Raw genomic sequence first — 16,553 nt, forward strand, 5'->3', positions numbered from 1 at the left:
ATCTGGTTTGAGATTTTTTTTACCCCCCGATGTTTAGCTGTGATCGAGGACGTTTGTTTTAATCTGCCTGATGCTCTGCGTCACTTGTCACCCTCAGAAGTTCAGCCCTTCCCTTCCATGGAATTCCACCACGCACAGCTCCCCACCCTCTTTTCCCATCCTCCGACTCGTCCTTTCGTTTCTTGCCGAAACTCCCAGCGCAAGTTTTGCCAAGACCTGTTCCGAGCAGCAGCCGCCTGCCTGCCTGCCTGCCTGCCACTGACGTGAATGAATCTTTCGCCTTTTGCTCTCCTATCCTCTCTCTTTCCGCACACTGTTTTTCTTTTTTCTTTTTTTTCTTTTCTTTTTGGCAAGCTCTCACAGTTACGTGAGTCATGACTTCTGTGGAACAAGAGGTTTTTATTTCATTTTTATTACTGGGGCTTAACAGCCACGTCAGGGCCATATTTAGAGTTGCTTCTGGCAGGGATGGATGGCGATGAGTCTGCAAGACACGGCAATTAGGCACAGATGCATTATTTAGGCAAGCTGAGGCACGGGATGTGCGAACGAATTGTGAAAGTGGATGGGGCACTGGGGGTGTGGGTGGTGGTGGGGGGGACACGGTGCTCAGCAACTGCTACTTGGGTCGCTGTGAAAGCAAGATGGTGAACAAACAGACCCAAAGTCTATTGTGTTGTTTTTAGCTCGTTCCTCTTAATTGTATGTATCCATGGCCTAAAGCTGTTTGAAAAAGAAAAGGGTCTTGTGAAACCAGTTGCATTCATAAAGCAGAATACTTTCACTGTTTATTACTGTCCCTGTCTTTCAGTAAAAGGCATGAAAAGGAAGAAAGAAATCTCAGCACCCGTACCGAACAAAGGGACATTGTTTCTTTGTGCCTATCCTCCCGCCCTCATCTTGGGCTCCCGGCAGACCTCTCTCTCAGTGCTCAGCTAAGCATGCACATGTAGCCCCCCTGGCACATTGCTGCTGCTGCTCTGGAGCTGTGGATGTGTGTGAAGGCAGGGCCATGTCCACGTGCCGGTTTATGCCATGCTGACGGGCCTTCCCCTGCTTTTCAGCTCCACATTTAGCTCACACACTTTCAAGAAAGAGACCCAAGCGCTTCAAGCACACAACAATCACAGCTTTGACTTTGAAACTGTCCGTTAATTAATTCGGTTCTGTTGTTTGTTCATGAATGGAATGCTCCATTTTCTGAAGCCATATGCTTTTCAGAGCTTTTCAGAGTATCAGATTGAATTTACAAAGGCACCCTAGATAAATACCACTCCAGCTGTTGCCATGGTGGTTTGTTTTGTTTTTCCCAGTGATGTGATGTGTCTTCCGAGAGCAGTTTAGGAGTTCAGGACATAGAACATTGAAGAGTTGTTGTTGTTTTCACCGCTGTAAGGGTCAATACGTCACGAGGCGAATTAATAAATTGGGTAGGGGTGTGTGTGCGCATGAAATGGTGTTTGTTGTTTTCACAGGGCTTAATGTGCTCGTCTTAATCGCGCTGATCTCTCAGCTTAAGGAGCGCAAGAGAGAGAGCAGATTAGGATCGATTGCAGAGAGGGTCCCTCCCTTAAGGCTGGCCGGTATACTACGTCTTGTTTTTGTCTGCTTGTGTCCCTGTTTTGTGTCACCTCATTGACACAAGGGGAGTCTGCTGCTGCGACGGTGGAGAGTGATTATAGCTCTATAGCTCTGAGGCAGATGGAACACAAAAGGGTGTGTGTGTGTGTGTGTGTGTGTGTGTGTGTGTGTGTGTGTGTGTGTGTGTGTGTGTGTGTGTGTGTGTGTGTGTGTGTGTGTGTGTGTGTGTGTGTGTGTGTGTGTGTGTGGTGTGTGTGTGGTGTGTGTGTGGTGTGTGTGTGGTGTGTGTGTAAGCGAGAGCGAGAAAGAAGGACCACGGCCTGGCTGCCTGACATGGCTTTGTGCAAGGAGGCAGATAATGACAATGAGCATGGTGTTCTGTTGAAGTGTGTGTGTGTGTGTGTGTGCGTGTGCGCGTGTGTGTGTGTGTGCGTGCGTGCGTGCGTGCGTGCGTGCGTGCGTGCGTGCGTGCGTGCGTGCGTGCGTGCGTGTGTGTGTGTGTGAAATCGATTTTATTGGGTGTGTGTGAAACCACTTGCTTGAGTGATGGCATGGAAGTGTGCTTCCTCATTTTTCTTCCCCATGTGTCACAAAACTGGCTCCCGTGATGGAAAGGACTGCGTCACTGTTACATCACTGTGAAAGTTGTTGAAACAACACAACACAGCAGCCTGTTTGGTTTCATATATTGAACTGTGTATGGGCGACTGAGCCTTGCTTCTCCTTTTTTCACAAATTTCACTTCATGGCCTCATGGTCTGGACGTGACCCTTTTGGAAATTCTTCTTCAGCTTTTTGTGGTGACATAAATTGCTGCAGTCTGTCTGCAGACTAAATTTGAATTGAGTGGAATCGGCTCTTTCAAAAAGGAACCAAAAGCACAAATCAATCCGTGCTGCCGATGTGTTTAGGCCTGCCTGACTTTGCCTCATCCACTCTAGAACAGACCGTTCTATCCCAAGTCTCAACTCGCTCATTGGCAGTGAACGTCCTTCCCAAATTCTTTATTTGAAGACTTAGTCAGGCCAAACCACACCTGTGTGTTTTCATCCTCCATAATTTTAGGGAATGATGATTAACACTGCAGTATTTGCCATTGGTTCCTCATCTATCCAAAAGCCACAGGATTGACTGGGCCGCATTAAGGCAGTAAATTTAATTTTTGTAGTGAATTGTCCTGAGGAGCAGTGAAAGAAGAAGAAGAAGTCTTCGACTGTCGTCTGACTGCATGTCCTTCCCCCAACCATACCTGAACCAACCAGACAAGTCAACCCTGGGTTCTCATAGTTAAAAACCCTGCCTTTGTTTTCCTCATTCAGATGACCTCACTAAGAAGCTGTGATTCTCATTTGTCATTTTGATCACATTTTGATCTCCTGACTCAAGAGCTGGTTGGATCAAAAATGGCAGATTTTTTAGCTTCTGAACCCTGGGATTTGCAACTCTGGAACCAACTAATGCTTCATAACAACCTTAATTTTCTTCGGGAATAACAAAGTATCTCTACTGTGCTATCCACTCCGCCAGCCTCGACCACCAAGGGCTCTTACATAGTTGACGCATCATAACATTCACATGGCCATAAGGCTACACATCGCTACACTTCGGCCACCATTGTGCGTTGACTCGTAGCAAAGCTTACTTTATCAATTTTTTTATTCACGTGCATTGTAATTGGAGGAAACACCTTCGTCACTGTGGAGGGTGCATTACAAAGCACATCAAAAACATGTCGCGTAAACAAAGCACATCAGTGCGTCAAAAAAGAGGAAAAGGAGAGTGCTGCTTTGGATCAATTGTTTGTAAAAGAATCAATAACTTCAGTAACTTGGCTTGTGACTATCTCCAAAATGTGAAGGTCCAAAAGAAGGTTCCTTGTTGAAAGTGGTAGTCAAAATGAGGCCGAGGCACACTGATCTTAGTGAAAAAAGTTTAAAATCCTTTATTTTAATGGATAACCCCTACGCGTTTCGACTACAATCAGTCTTCATCAGGGCAAAAAAGCCCCCCAAAAAACCACATGCTTGTTAGCGTGTTAGCTCGCGTTACACACTTCGACTATGTAAGCCCACTAACGTTGAATAACAGCCCAAATTTTCTTCATAATTAACAACGTATCTCTGCTGTACTACCAACCGCCCCAACCAACCGTCTCCTCCACTGCTAACGCCCCACCTCCTCCCTCCCTCTCCTGCCTCCTCTGCAGGGTGTCCGAGGCCCTCTGGCGTGCAGCACGGCTGGCTCAACCTGACCGAGACCAACCGGGGCTCAGTGCCAGCAGGCACCACTCTGCAGTATGGCTGCGACCCAGGCTACGTGCTGGACGGGTCCAGCATCATCACATGCACCGCCTCGGGACACTGGTCCTCCGAGCCGCCCCTGTGCATACGCACTGACGGTGAGACTGCACTGTCATCTCTCCTCCTCCTCCCCTCTGCCCTCCCAATGACGAGGAGCATACACACAGAGAAACGGCACTTCTTGTGTGCCTGTGTTCGGTACAACCGCTTGTCGCTGACGCAGTACTCTTTTGCGGAATTGCGCTCCTGCCACTATGAACCCACAAAAGCATCCCTATTTAAATCTTGTACATTCTTAGGATCTTTCCGGTACCATTTTTGGCACCTATAAACTGACAACTGAAAGTAATATTGTTCACTGCATATTGCTTTTAAGCTTACTTCATTTCTCTGTGTGTACGGTCCCCTCACCACACACCCCCTCCTGGCATGAGGTTTAGTCAGCATTTGCATATTGACCCGACTGCAACAGTAGCTCAATAAACTCATTACATTCTCAGTCAAGGGCCAGCAGCTAGGATTCAGCCCATGTAGCCTAACCCCTGTGGTTTAAAAGAGATGGCTATAACTTTCTTGCTCCCTCTAAGGACACTTGAGAAATCAGACTCTTGTTGGGTTTCTTGTCTCCTCCTCGTGTAGCTTGTCGACCACCCAGCGAACCAGAGAACGGCGGCTACACCTGCCACCCCTCCCCCTGCCACCGCTTTACCCAGGGCACGGCTATCGAGTACTACTGCAACGAGGGCTACGCCCTGAACGGGGAGTACAAGCTCCGCATCTGCCAGAATGGCGATTGGGACCCGGCCCTGCCCATCACCTGCCACCCAGCCCAAGACAACGCAGTGCAGGGTCAGTTTGACGCTTGTCTTACCGTTTTTTGGCAAACGCTGTGAGGACGGGGGAGGAGATGGGGAGTGTGCAGCTTGTCTTTCCGGCATTTGGCAAACGCTATTGGGTGGGGTGAGATGGGGACATGGATGTAGGGTTTGTGGCCGGGGATGTGTGCTGAACCCAAGTGCAGTGGAGATGAGGTTTTTTCTCCATGTGGTGACCCTACTGTAAGGAGATGCCCCCCTCAACTCATCTGTGCCTGTCCTCAAAAACAAAAGAGATTTGACTTTGTGTTGTGGGAAAAAATCAGAAGACATTTAAAATTCTATTACTTTTGTTTGTAATGCAGTCAAATTCTGTGGCCCTAGGCGTTAACTCCCTAGGTGTAATGGTGTTTGAGAATTTGAAGATGAATGGTTTTCCTGGCAGGGCTGTACAAAAGTGCTGTCTGGCACAAAGTGCTCAGGAAATAGATTTTTACTTCTGATATGAGACAGGGCTACTATACTGTATAATAGCAGCACTCAGGCTAAGCAGGTAACACTGGCTCCCCCCTCCTTCCTCCCCACGCCCTTGCAGGCTGTCCAAGGCCCTTGAACATGCTGCACGGATGGACGAACCTGAGTGAGACCAATCGCGGCTCGTTTCCCGTGGGCACACCGGTGCAGTACACCTGCGATGCGGGTTACGTGCTGGACGGGCCCAGCATTGCCACGTGCACCGCATCCGGACACTGGTCCTTCGAGCCGCCCCTCTGCATCCGCACCGACGGTGAGACTGCACGGCACCACCCGCTGCCAGTCCACACGTCATCACCGCTAATCTTTCACTTACACTGCAGCTGGGCTCAAACTACACGACTTGAACTTCATATTTGATTTTGATATCATCATTCTTGACGAAAGGGAATCGTAACCAACAATCGTGTCTCCAATAGTAAACGTGTAAACATCACTTGTTCTCTTTCGAGTTTTGTTTGATATGTACGATTGGCAATTGAACAATCGAACAATGCATTCAAATCAGATGCTACAAAGGCTTGTTTGATTCTGGTTAGGAGCCGGCTTAAAACAGTGTATTCTGTACTTGATTTCGGAATGAATGTCACCACATTCTTGGCTACAGAGATGCACAAACTGACTTGAGAAGTAAAAACAAATCCTGCCACATTTTCCCTCTGTGCAGCAGAGGTGATTTCACTAATTACCTTAGCTTGAGGGCTGAAGGATAGTGCCGATTAGGATCAGCTGATTCAGTGAATTGGCTGGAACGACGCGATGGCAGGTATTTTACTTCCTGGATCCGGGATGTCCACCCCTGTCTGCCTCCCTAATGCCTAATGGGATTCCTTTAAGAAGCTGTTGCACACAAACATATGCAGCACATTTCACACAGATTGTTAAAAAAGTAACAAGTCGGGTGTATAGTGTAGATCATTTAACTTGACTGATTATTTTGGCTTGATGTATCATACTATGTGTGCCTCTAGTCACATACCCCTACGTATGTTTGGAATCTTGAAACCCCCTCTGTCTGACAGTAGCTCCAGTGGCTATTTTTTCCTTTTACTTTTCCTCTCATTTTTTGTTCTGTACTGTCTGCCACACCAAAGACATATTGAAACCAGAAAGATTTTTCCATCTTGTCCCATGACATGGGTTTAACCAAAAAAGGGATTCAATGTGTGTGGACCTTTTCTGCCTGGATGGTAGATTGAGATAATCTCACCCTGCATCTTGTAACGTGGATGTGTGATATGTAGGGATGCACCGATACCGATACTGGTATCGGGTATCGACACAGATACTGCTCATTATACTCGTACTCGTACTTGTACTCATACTCATACTCATCAAACACTTGCCGATACCAGGCTGCTATTTCAAGAAACAATGCAAAATCTCGTCATATTCTGTGGACTTGAAAGCAGCATGGAAAAAAGTGCCACCTCATACATTTACTAATATTTAAATCTACATGGAAATGGACAATAAAAAATATCACAGGTGGAAAAAACAAGGCCATGCATTTATTTTCATTGTATGTCGGTGGTAAAAGGTATCGGTATCGATACTCAGTATCGGCAAGTACACACATTAATGTACTCGTACTTGTATCAGTTTTCAAAAAAGTGGTATCGGTGCATACCTAGTGATATGTCTAATTTGGGATGCAAATGATTGATTTATTCACTAATAATTATTAATCTATTGACCTCATCAATCGACTTACGATTAATAGATTAGCTGCGTTTTCTTACCCAAATCTCAAGGTGCCCCCCCCCCAAAAACCTGAAATGCTAAATTTAAGTCATGCCCATTTCACCTAGGTCTCTCGGCAAACAAGTTCTAATTGTATGCCATATTTCCTATCTTTTCCCCTCCAGATTGCCAGCCTCCCAGTGAGCCAGAGAACGGCGGCTACACCTGTCACCCGACTCCGTGTCGCCGGCTCAGCCAGGGCACAGTCATCGAGTACTTCTGCGACGAGGGCTACGCGCTCAAGGGGGACTACAAATACCGTACCTGCCAGAACGGACAGTGGGAGGAAGCCATGCAGATCAGTTGCCACCTCAGCCAAGGTCAGTCCGCCCTCTCTCTCTCTTGAAAACCCTGAATACCCACCCAGAGAACTGATTTGAAAACACTGAAGTGAACACTGAGCAGTATATCAGACATATTTAGACCACTGTCATGGGAGCTGAATGAAAAGTAGTAAAAGTTGCGTACAAATTTGTAGTGAAGGAATATCACTCTTGAGCTCAAGGTAGGCAAAACTTTAGACCATACTTTATAGCCTTTGTCACCGTATCACTCATGAGACCAGGTGAGTTCTGCCCTACAAAGCAAAAAGGCAGTAACTGCGTTGTTGTGGAAAATCAGTTACTATGACTTAAATGACATATATATCAAATATTACATTTAAATAAAATGATTAATCTGCACAATAGGTGGTAATATGAAATAACAAAACTGCTGCATGTCAATTATCTCCCCAAAACTACTTAGACTGTACTACAGGATCATTTAAAAGTCATTATACTCAGGTTGGAGCTCTGTGCAGTTACTGCCTTTTTGCTTTGTAGGGCAGAGTTGCTCTCATTTTGAAAATTGACAATATTGCATGCACAATATAGCTCTATCCATCAGAACATCATGTTGCAACAAGACAAAGACCATGTCAACATATTCCATCGTCTGTTTGTCACATTAATGAGCTCTGTAACTGAAAAAATCTGGGAGCCCTAATGGTCTGTGATGATATTTCCTCTTTTGAGTTGTACTTTAGCATACCTTTTGTCTTCAGCACCAATGGCAGTGGTCAAAACATGTTCAGAGACAGCTGTGCGCTTTTTTTGAGTGGCAACTTTTTTCTATCCTTTTCTTCACACCATCCTCTCTGCCTTCATGCGTCCTCATCTGTCCCCTGTCACTCTGTCCCTCCTGTGGGCCACCTCGTCTGCACCTTAATCTCTGACTACTGCTTAACCCCACACCAATACGACCTCCTTGTCTTAGGCTTGTCCACAATGCGACGCACAACTAAAACAAACAGTCCTAAAATAGGACTAGTGACGTTGCCACTTGCTGTAGGTAGCAACTGGGTATTTATTTAACAGACGCTCCTACCGTACAGTAAGTAAACTTGAATGACAGTAAGCTTAAGGCAATCAGGACTACTGTGGTGTGGTGTTGCAGACTAATGGCACATACACGACACAAACTCTTGCATTTTGTTAGTTTGTGTGTGTTTAGTGGTGTTGCAGATTCTTGTACTCCACGTGTGTCCCTCTCTGCCAGGTAAGGGTGAGCACTCTCCAGTGGCCATGCGGGCCATGGCGTGCGTGTGTGTGTGTGTGTGTGCGTGCGTGCGTGCGTGCTTGCATGTCTCCTCTCAGGTAAAGATGAAGGCTCTCCTCTGCCGATGCCTCCCTGGTCTGTCTGTCTGTCTGTGTGCGTGCGCGTGTGTGAGAGTTGTGTGTTGCTAACACCTGTCCTCTGTGTGTGCATGTCGTCCTCCACTCAGGTAAAGATGAGCGCTCTCCGCTGGCGATGCCTCCCTGGTCCATGGTGCTGACCACGGCCAGCCTGGTGCTGCTCATCCTGCTGCTGGTGGTGCTCTTCGTCCTGCTGCAGCCCAAACTCAAGTCTCTCCACCACAGCCGGTGAGCTCCTCAGCTTTCGTCCGCATGACATCATCATCCTATTAAATACACTACATACACTACATTACATGTGCATTACAAGTGCATTACACTCAAACATTACACATTACACAACAACATTTACCCTGCACTTTTTTATCCAAAGTGACTCACAAACTCAAGTCCCTCCACCACAGCCGGTGGGATCCTCAACTTTCATCATCATTTCATCATCATCCTATTAAATACACTAGAACAGCGATGGGCAACTGGAGGCCCGGGGACCACATGCATCCCGCCTCCTCACTCAGAGCGGCCCGGCTCATAGATAAAAAAACTATTTAAAAATAATAATATTTATGACCTGATAAAAAAACAATACTAAATCAATCCATTGTAATTCCACTGTTGGAGTAGAGAACACTGCTATTCCTTCCAACAACATCACAAGGCAGTGAGTTAACAACTGCACCTCAAACTCTGCAAGTTGCAGTCAGATCCGTGGTCATGTGGCCCAATGGTGGCGATAAAAAAAATGTGGCCACCCTTATCTTCAAAGTTGCCCATGCCAGCACTACATATGCAGTACATGTACAATACTTACATTAGTGCATTACACTGGCACAACATTTAGCCGGCACTTTCTAATCCAAAGTAACTCACAAACTCGGGTCCCTCTACCACAGCCGTTGAGCTTCTCTGCTTTCCTTATCATGACACCGTTACATACTGTATAATGATATATACATTCTTACATTTCAATTACACAACATTTAGCCAGCACTTTTAACCCAAAGTGACTCACAAACTGAAGTCCCCCAAACACCTCCAGTGAGCGCAACTGCCAACCACCTTTCATTACTTTACATCCATACACCCATACATCCATACATGCATACCATACTGTTTATTTACAGTACACGCATATACTTACAAACATTACAATTGTTGTACGTTTACAGTAGGAGGCACTTCTTCACCCAAAGCGACTCACAATCTCTGGCTCCACTTTCTCAGCTAGTGAGCTCTTCTGCTAACCAGCTTTCAGTATTATATTGCATTATAACATTCCACTGCACATTACATTTAAGCTAGCCGTATTAGACCCACACCGAATCAAGCTGACAAAAGAGAGACAGTGAAATTCCTTTGCTGTGTGGGTCTAGTGTAGGTTTAGTGCGGCAGCCAGTCAACATTACACTCACTGGCCACTACATTAGGAACACCTGTTACAACTGTTCATTGAGGCAAATTTCTGATCAGCCAATCACATGGTGGCAACTCCATGCATTTGTGCATGTAGCCGAGATGATCTGATAAGTTAAAATCGAGCATTAATTATATTGTGGAAGAAAGGTTATTTAAATGACTTTTAACCCATTTTGTCCTAAGCCTTTTTTGGGAAAGGGTGCCCTCTTCCTATTAAAGCCTAAATATCTCACCCTCCGAAGCACATACAAACATGAGTTACATTTAAAAGCCAAGACCCTCCCCTCGCATGGTAATGTGTTCATTCAGCTCTAACATAACCACATAGTTAATAAAACAGCTAAAATCTCAAAATCCTGAAAAACCTGTATATGTGTCTCCAGGACACAATGGGCTAACATGGCATGGCTGTGGGTGCCGAAGGGCCTGATTTGAGAATGTCAGAAATGGCTGATCTACTGAGATATTCACGCACAACCATCTCTATGGTTTACAAAGAATGGTACGAAAAAGAAAAAAAATGCAGTGAGCAGCGATTCTGTGGGCAAAAATGGCTTGTTGATGGCAGAGGTCAGAGGAGAATAGCCATACTGGTTTGAGTTGATACAAAGGCAACATTAAGTTAAAAAAAACACTCATTACAACCGAGGTATGTAGAAGAGAATCCCTGATTACACAGCACATCAAATCTTGAGGCAAATGGGCTACAGCTGCAGAAAACCACTCCTGCCAGCTAAGAACACGAAAATGAGGCAACAATTTACACAGGCTCACCATAAATGGCACTAGAAGATCGGAAAAATGATGCCTGGTCTGGTGAGTCCTGATATTTACTGCAACACTCAGGTAGAATGGTCCGAATTTGGCGTCAACAGCATGAAAACATGGGTCAACCCTGTTTTACATCAACATTTCAGGCTGGGGATATAATGGCATAAGGACATTTTCTTAGCACAATTTGGTCCAATTAGTACCAATTTATCTTTGTTGGAATGCAACAGCCTACCCGAGTTTTGCTGTAGGCAGTTCAGGCAGTTCTGAAGGCAAAAGGGGGTCCAACCCAGCATTAGAGAGGTGTTCCTAATGGAGTGGCCGGTGAGTGTATATTACATTACAAACCACTCCAATTTCTTTGAGGTATTGTTCTAATGGCTAGTGCAGTCTTGGAGGTCAATCTAGGAAACACCCTTGACTATTTTCTTCACAACTGTTTGCTTATCAATCATTTGTTGGCTGCAAGAAAATAACTTGCTCACAGCGACATTGAAACTAGAAGTTATAGCTTTGTGGCGTGATGCTATTTAGCTACATCATAGGGAAATAAACAAAACAATCAGTGTACTGTTCAGCTCTGCATCATGGAATGTACGTACTTTGACCACACTGAGATGTTTTCGTAGCACAATAGCTCGTGCTGTGTTGGCAAAAGGCCTAGTTGGCTGGTATGTGGGTATGTTTATCGGTGGCCCCTGCGTTTGAACTGGTGTGTTGTGCTTGTTTTTAAGGCAAGCTGGCGTCACCAGTTTAGATGCCGAACTCCACAAATGCTGCCCTGTCAGTGAAGTTAGTTTCGCGTGGCAGAGCAGTGTATTGTGTGCTTGTGAATCTAACCATTGTAAATGTTTGGCAAAGTGACAAGGGGAGGAATGGTCGTTCTAAATACGGTCATGTTCATTTCTGGCTGCCATAATCGCCTCACTTAATCCTTTGTTCATTTTCTTGTTCACTCGATTGTGGTACACGCTCTGTATATTACACACTTTTTGTGTCGCATTATTACAACCATTCGTCTTCTTGATACCGCCGCACGCACTGTGGGCGACACTCTCCACAATAATCTCTCTGGCTTCTCCTCTCATGCAGCTGCAAACCAATATGACGCAGGCCAAGCATGAAAAAACAGCTTAATGGTCCAGTGTAATGAAATTTCATTAACGGTATTGTCTGCATATATACCCTCGAACAACCCAAAGGTGGATGTCCTCTAAAGCTGTGTTGCAAACACCAACTACTGTATAGGTCAATTCTCCTTTGCGATTCTGCTGCAATCCTGGCTGGGGAGTTTGGGTGAAAAAAATAGTAAACAAACAAATCCACACGTGTCATCTATGACTTTCAAAAATAAGCTGATTTAAAAAAATATAAAAAATACAACAAACCCTTGTGAAGAGATCAGAGAAGGTGCCCCTGCCCTGGCCTGCTCTGTGTGATCATTATGTAGCTAAGCTAAGTACAGTGGGCATGGGCTACAGCTGTAGTGCTCTGCTCTGCTCTGTGCCCGAGGCTGGGCATGGCTGGGCCGTGCCCTCTGTAATCCTCCGCTGTTACGTAATGGCCTGGCCACCAGCCCTCAGCCCTGCTCCTCTCTCTTCTGCTCTGCTCTGCTCAGCCCTACTCGACAGCGGTGGCATTTAGCTACATGTGAGCTACACGTCACAGTGTCCCTACTACTACTCTTGCCCTCATCCTCTCTGATCCTCACTGCTGGATCTGTCTGTCTGTCTGTCTCACATTCCCCTCCGTGTCCCTTTCTGAGCCTCAGTCTGGCTGATTGCCTGTCTTTGTCCCTCTCTAACGGATACTAACTAGCAGAGTTTGGCGTTGAACGTTGTTAAATCTCCCCTCCCGAAGCCTCATACAGTATCGGCAGCGCTGAGCTATCGGTTTGGACCTTAAGTTCAGCTGTATCGTGCTGTCCAAACTGGAGTTAGTTGACTGGCAGGTGGCGGGTTCGCACCCCGAGTCGCGAACTAGCTTAAGATCACATCAGTAACAGCTATTTGTTTCTCTGCTTTCTTCTCAGTCACACCCTTGCCCACCCTCTCCCACCCAAGATTTAATATTCTTTTTATTCGTCCCGGGGGGAAATTGTCTTGGACATAAATATAGCTACCGCATAATACACAACACAACACATGACACCACAAAAACAAAAAACAAAATAGAGCGCCATCATAGAGATGTGTAAAGATCACATTTAAAGTGCACTCTGACTCATACATACATACATGCATGGCATTACAAGGATGGTTACGACTTGGGTTCAATAAGTTCACAGACATTGGAATAAAAGACAAATTCTCTCTCTCTCTCTCTCTCTCTCTGTATTTTCCTATCTCTCTCTTCCTCCCCTTTTCTTTTCTTGTCTCTCTCTTGCTCGTCCTCTCTCGTTGTGTCTCCTTGTTTCTCTCTCCCTCTCCACCTGTCCGTTTTAGGATCCAGTTTCAAACTGAAACTTGAGCTGGGCTCTGATAGGAGTCTCCTCTGGGGTCTAACAGAGTTCTTCCGTACATTCACATCGTCACCTCTTGTCTTGTTCAGTTTGCAGTTCCCTCCATCTATAAAGCACTTTGAACTTGAACTTTCACTTTTTGGAGTACACTTCATGGGTTGCTTACAGTCCTCTGTTGTGTGTGCTTTATGTTCCCCAGGCGTGAGCAGGGTGTGTCTGGCCAGCCGTCGTCCATCGTGGTAGAGGGGGTGCAGGTGTCCCTGCCCTCCTACGAGGAGGCGGTGTACGGCAGCAGTGGCCTGGCAGCGGCGGCTGCACCTCCCCACCCCGCCTCGTCCTCCTCCTCCGCACCACAGGAGTCCCGCGTCCAGATCGTCCTCTCCGAGGGCCCGCAGTCCGACGCCGGCAGCTCCCAGTCCGACTGCCGCCTCCTCCCCTGCACCTCCTCCTCTTCGTCCTCCTCCTCGTCTGCCTCCGGTGCGGTCGGCGGCGCCGGTTCCTCCGTGCGCTCCTCCTCCATGCGCCACCATGCTGAGACGGTGCTGGTTCACCCGGCGCCCTCCTGCTCCACCTCCCCGTCCTCGTCCTCCTGCACGACCTCGCCCTACTCGCCGCCCTCCCCCTGCTCCTGGGCGGCCGAGCCTCCCGGGGCCTCTGGCGGTGCCGCTGCCGCCGCCGCCGCCTCCCTGCACAGGCACCGCGGCTCGGACAGCAGCGACCAGCACAGCCTGCTCTCCCTCACCTCCTCTGAGGACTTTGCTGACGGTACGCAACACACGCACACACATAGACTTTCTCACAAACACATGTGCACAAGCACATATGCTCGCACACACACACACACACACACACACACACACACGCACGTGCACACATACAAACACACAGTCTGTGCTCAGCTTCCTCTACCTCAAGCCCTTTATTGAGTGCTAATGATGTAATATAGGCACACGTGGCTCTCTGGACACTCACAGATACCAATGGTGTCCATGTTCAAGCGTTCACAGTCTGTGCCTGTCTGCTGCGTTAAACACACACACACACACACACACACACACACACACACACACACACACACACACACACACACTGTCACACACACTGTCACACACACACACACACACACACACACACACACACACTGTCACACACACACACACACACACACACTGTCACACACACACACACACTGTCACACACACACACACACACACACACACACACACACACACACACGAATGCAACAGGTTGGCTGATGCTGCATATTGTTTGCAGGCTCAGTATCAGTGTTCTAGTGACACTACATTTGAACTGTGAAAAGGTTGGATACATGATACATGATGCACTGGCCACGACCTACCAGAGTTCTTAGATATACTTGATATTATTGGTGAATGTGTGCGTGCGTGTGGTATCATGTGTTTTCAGGCAGTGATTGATTTCATTAAAAGTATACGTGTGGTATTGAATGACCTCTCTTATCATTCCCTCTCTCTCTCTCGGCTCCTGCAGATATTCCTTTGTTGAAGGAAGCCTGAGGTCTGCGGTCTGCAAACCTCACACCCCCTCCTCACCTGCTGATGCCAATGAGGACTATGACTGTGTAGGACCTCTCCAGAATCGCACCACCATCACCACTACCACCTCCCAACTCCCAACCCAAGCTAGACCAGGCTCTCTCAAGCAAAAGAAAAATGGAGGCCTGCTGAGTCTGCCTACCTACCAACGCTCTCAACCCACTCTTCTCCCCCCAATACCTCCCTTTTCTGCAATGAATGCACCCCAAAGATGGAAAGAAAATGGAAACTCCACCAACATAGGAGGTCTGGCAACTGTATAGACCACCGACATCGCCACCGTTATATACCATCCGCTCGGATCGCGTAGTACAGTAGGCACAGGGGCAACAAAGGCCTCTGCACCAATCAATTGGCTCCGCTCCCGTGCAACTGACCAATGGCTACACAGCGTTGGAAAATACACACCCTCAAGGGATTATGTACAAAGGCATACATAGGAGAAGCAAAACTAAACAACTCCCACTTTGTTTTTTTTTGCTTTTTTGTTTTTTTGCTGTTCTTGTTCTTTTTTTTTTCATCCACACTTTTTCGGCACTTCCCCTAAAATGAAAGAGTTGTTGCAGTTGTTTTGATCAAAGAGGCACGATTGTTTAAAAAAAAGGCTTACAGTACACTCGTATGGCGTGTGTGTCAAAAAAAGAAATGTGAATCACCTGACTTCTTGCATACAGGAGACGAGCAAAATGGCCTTTCGCCATGTGCTGACATGGTGGTCGAGAGACTTCTGTTGGAGGACACAGTCAGAGAAAGAATCATGGACAGCTCTCCGCAATCATGTTCAAGTCACAACTGCTTTTGGGCCCTTTCTAAAGCCTCTGTACAGTGCATGCAGCTGATCGTCTAACTGCATCACAGGTGGTTTCAAAAAAAGAAAGAAAAACACTTGGATCACTGGGGACGCTGCAGGGGAGATTTAAAAAAAAAAAGAAGCATGATGTTCGGCACTCCATTTCCCAAGATGCTCCACACTTGCTACGCCTGCTGCTTAGCAACGTGGGATCCGGTTAGTGTTAGTAGTGCGCCTGCGAGGAATGATTCTCACTCACTGCACCAAAAGAACTGCTGGCCTCGAGATTTTTTTTTTTTACACACACACACACACACACACACACACACACACACACACACACACACACACACACACACACTCAAAAGGAAATGTGCTGTGCTACTTCTAAGGCATGAGTGGTTTATTTTAATTGTGATTTTATTTTATTTTTCGTTTGTGGAGAAAGGCTATTGTTGTGCTTCTGAATGCAAGTTTTCTTTTTTTTTCTCCCCTCTCACCACTTTCACTGTGTATGGAACGCCTTCATTGTATGTATGCTTGTATATATGTATGTATGTGTGTATGTATGTCCATTGTATGTATGTATCTATCTATGTATGTATGTAAACGTGTGTGTATGTTTGTGTGTGTGCGTGCGTGTGCTTGCATGTGTACTCTTGAGTGTGTGTGTGTAGCATCAGGGCTGTGAGGATCTTCTTATCTGAGGTCTTGTCTGTATATGGGATTAATCTGCAATATTTATGATCTTGTCAGAGAAATTGGATCACTGTCCTGTCATCACAGTGCAAGGAAACAACACCCACCCCACCCCCACCGTCCCGTCCACACATTGCATGTCAAGGCATGGTCCCTCAGCCTCCCCCATGATGTCCTGTCCTCATCTCCT

At 46.6% G+C, this 16,553-nt stretch overlaps 1 protein-coding gene across 3 annotated transcripts in view; it reads left to right on the plus strand.

Moving 5' to 3' along the window:
* The window catches only part of susd6 (sushi domain containing 6), a 42,754-nt gene extending 26,204 nt beyond the window's left edge, over positions 1-16,550 (plus strand). The window contains exons 3-9 of one of the 3 annotated variants that reach the window (XM_063222802.1): positions 3,788-3,979; positions 4,521-4,730; positions 5,292-5,483; positions 7,099-7,293; positions 8,739-8,877; positions 13,497-14,062; positions 14,810-16,550. In XM_063222802.1, coding sequence (XP_063078872.1) covers positions 3,788-3,979; positions 4,521-4,730; positions 5,292-5,483; positions 7,099-7,293; positions 8,739-8,877; positions 13,497-14,062; positions 14,810-14,835 — 1,520 coding nt within the window. In that variant the 3' untranslated portion in view covers positions 14,836-16,550. The remainder of the gene's footprint in view (positions 1-3,787; positions 3,980-4,520; positions 4,731-5,291; positions 5,484-7,098; positions 7,294-8,738; positions 8,878-13,496; positions 14,063-14,809) is intronic. The other 2 variants (XM_063222803.1, XM_063222804.1) reach the window with 2 other exon arrangements.
* The last annotated feature ends 3 nt before the right edge of the window (positions 16,551-16,553 follow it).

The sequence above is a fragment of the Engraulis encrasicolus genome, chromosome 18 (assembly GCF_034702125.1).
Source record: "Engraulis encrasicolus isolate BLACKSEA-1 chromosome 18, IST_EnEncr_1.0, whole genome shotgun sequence".
Classification (NCBI taxonomy): domain Eukaryota; kingdom Metazoa; phylum Chordata; class Actinopteri; order Clupeiformes; family Engraulidae; genus Engraulis; species Engraulis encrasicolus.